Raw genomic sequence first — 2,908 nt, 5'->3', positions numbered from 1 at the left:
ATTACACTACAGCTAATCAAAGAAAGATTTGATTTTATAATTTTTATTAACAAATACATATTTTTAATTATTAAATCAATTGAATTAAGAATGATATATAAATCTTATAAATTATAAAAATTATATATATAAATATAATTGAAAATGTATTTATTTATATAAAAAATGTATTTTGCACAATAAAATTTTATTAACAAAAAAATTACGATGACATCCTTTTTATATTAAAATTTCCAGTACAAACATGAACGCGAAATTTGAGAGAAATTTAATCTCACGGGGAATCACTTGTCCCTCTTCTCTACCGCAGAATTTCACAATTTGTAAGCAGTCTGATCTCAGGAGGAATCACCTGTAACTTACGACAGCCCTTGAGATTCAGATATTTGAGCTCTTTGAGTTCTGAGATTTCAGATGGCAATGATTCTAAATTATGACATCCGTGGAGATCCAGAAATTTGAGATTTTTGAGATCTCTCATTTCACATGGCAATGATTTTAACCTCTTACATCCACTGAGATGTAAAAACTGAAGGTTTGAAAGATTGCCAATGCCTGAATGCACATATTCAATTTGAATATAGCTCAAACCAAGATATTCAAGTTGTTTCAATTGCCACAACGATCTTGGCAATAATTGTAGACCCGTGTGACTTAAACTTAACACCCTCAGAAAGACGAGGTCAAGCAAAAATGCTTCCTGAATCTCCTTTAATTCAAGGTTGTGTGTTAGAAATAGGCTGACCAATTTTGGACATCTCAATTCCTTGTTTGGTAGAGACGTAATATTGCTACCAACAAGGGAGAGCCTCCTGCAATTATGGCGTGTCTCGATGTCGGGGAAAAGGGCGTCGATGTCGGGGCAATGTTGACCTGCTATCGATACAAAATTCTCCTCTTTCTCTGCCACATAAATTGCCATGTCCCGCACAACATCGTGAACGCCAAACGTAACGCTCCAACAACTGGATCCACCAACTGCTCTCGATTGGAATAAGGAACGATCGGCAAGTAACTTTACATAGCTGTGCGCAGTATCCATTAAGGAGTCCGAACCTTTGCTCTTTACTATACCTTCTGCGATCCAGATGTGCGATATATGGTGCACCGGAAGGTACCAGTCCTCTGGAGCCATCACATAATACAGAAAACAGGTTTTCAAATGAGCATGGGGTAAACTATCGTAGCTCCATCTCAATCGCTCATACAGATCTCGATCAAGTCGAGGATGAGTAATTGGAAAATTTGAATCCACAGTCTGAATCTGCCTTAAAGCAAGGTTCCACTCATTTACAGCCCGGTTGCCAATCATTGTTGAAGCTATGACATTTATAGCCAAGGGCAACCCTTTACACTCCTCCGCGACGACTTTAGCAATCTGCTCTATCTCGTCAGGCACATGCCCGTCTTTGAAAGCTACTTTGCAAAACAATTCCCAGGCTTCCTCTCTTGGCAGTGGCTGTATTTGCATGGACTGGTCTGTATTCATTTCTGGAATCAGATCTCTATTTCGAGTAGAGAATACAACTTTGCTCCCTTTGTTCTCGCCAAATTCCACGCCCAATTCTTTCAGAGTGACTGCGCTCCACAAATCGTCTAAAATTAGGAAAAAATTCTTCGTCCTCAGATGTGCCGACAGCTTCATCTTCCGCGAATCAACATCATTATAAGAATAGGCACTGAGGTCTAAATTGATTGCAGAAGCCATACGACTCTGCAACTCCAGAATGGAAAATTGGGCAACTGCAACCCAAATCACATGATTAAAAACACCACTTACCTTGTAGGTGTTGTAGACCTTTTTTAGCAACGCTGTTTTGCCAACCCCACCCATCCCATATACAGCAAATATCCGATCGCGGGGGGCCTCTGTAAGCCACCTCTCAAGTCGTATTTCAGCAGATCTAATTTCCAACCCTACCAGTCCGGTGTCTGGTTCGTCTTGAAGCAGTAGATTCGCCTGTTGTGGCGCCGCGGACGCAATCTGTTGAGCACTGTGAAACACAGAGAAGTCGGTCTGAAGATTGTGAAAGAGCTCATCAAATGTTGTCTTCCACTTTCGGATTTCTGTAGAAAGTTTAGGCTTGCAAAGGAGGCGACAGATACACCGCTGCCGCCTTCGAGAGCAATCGATCAACTCTCTTGCTTTTCCAACTGCGTCTTGCATCCTTAGCAGACAATTTTGCAGAGATTGAGGGGGCGTCTTTTGCCGATCTTGAAATTGATCTCTAACATCGAGTAAGAGAGTTTTCATACGATTTAACTGCCCTTCTAGAAGCTGACGGTTCTCATCCAACTGAATAACATCGTCCATTTGTCGGATGAGTGCAGAAATAGCGCTACTGACCGTATTGGCCGCCACTTCAGTGATAATAGCAGCCATTGCCAATTTTTTGGCTTCGCAACAGAAGAATCGAGGGTCTGAAGGGGCTAGAGACAATCATATATAAACAGGAACTTGCAATGAGATACAGCCCTGGTTAGGCAGTCATTAGTCATTATTGAAAATGCAAGCTGACTTGACTTATTATAAATCATATATAAATATAAACATACAGAGGATTAGTATATTAGTAAAATCAACAATGGGATACACAGTCATCAGACGTCATTGCTGGTTAAATATCCTTCAATCCTTTCCATAAATATGGAATTAGAATTTATAGATTTTCATCTCATAAATGTAAGAAAGGTATAGCCTACTTTATATAAAATTTGAAAATAAATCTTTAATAATAACAATTTAAAACAAATAAAAAAGTAATATCAATATTTAATTTTTAAAATTTTAATAATTTTGTTACCTGACTTTTTTTTTCAAATGTGTAACCGATTTTTTTATAAATATTAATAATATTTAATTAAATTGAAATACTATATATTTATATGTATAGTATAGTTTATTAAG

The 2,908-nt window shown here is 38.0% G+C and overlaps 1 protein-coding gene across 1 annotated transcript; it reads right to left on the bottom strand.

Annotated features, from left to right (window-relative positions):
• Positions 1-301: 301 nt before the first annotated feature.
• LOC149149934 (disease resistance protein UNI-like) lies at positions 302-2,383 on the bottom strand. The gene has a single exon (XM_089442630.1). The coding sequence runs from the start codon at positions 2,381-2,383 to the stop codon at positions 302-304; it is 2,082 nt and encodes a 693-aa protein (XP_089298756.1).
• Positions 2,384-2,908: the final 525 nt, after the last annotated feature.

The sequence above is a fragment of the Pinus tabuliformis genome, chromosome 9, assembly GCF_031772625.1.
Source record: "Pinus tabuliformis cultivar Carrire ecotype Pingquan chromosome 9, CPIR1, whole genome shotgun sequence".
Classification (NCBI taxonomy): Eukaryota; Viridiplantae; Streptophyta; class Pinopsida; order Pinales; family Pinaceae; genus Pinus; species Pinus tabuliformis.
This window is presented reverse-complemented; position numbering and strand designations above follow the sequence as displayed.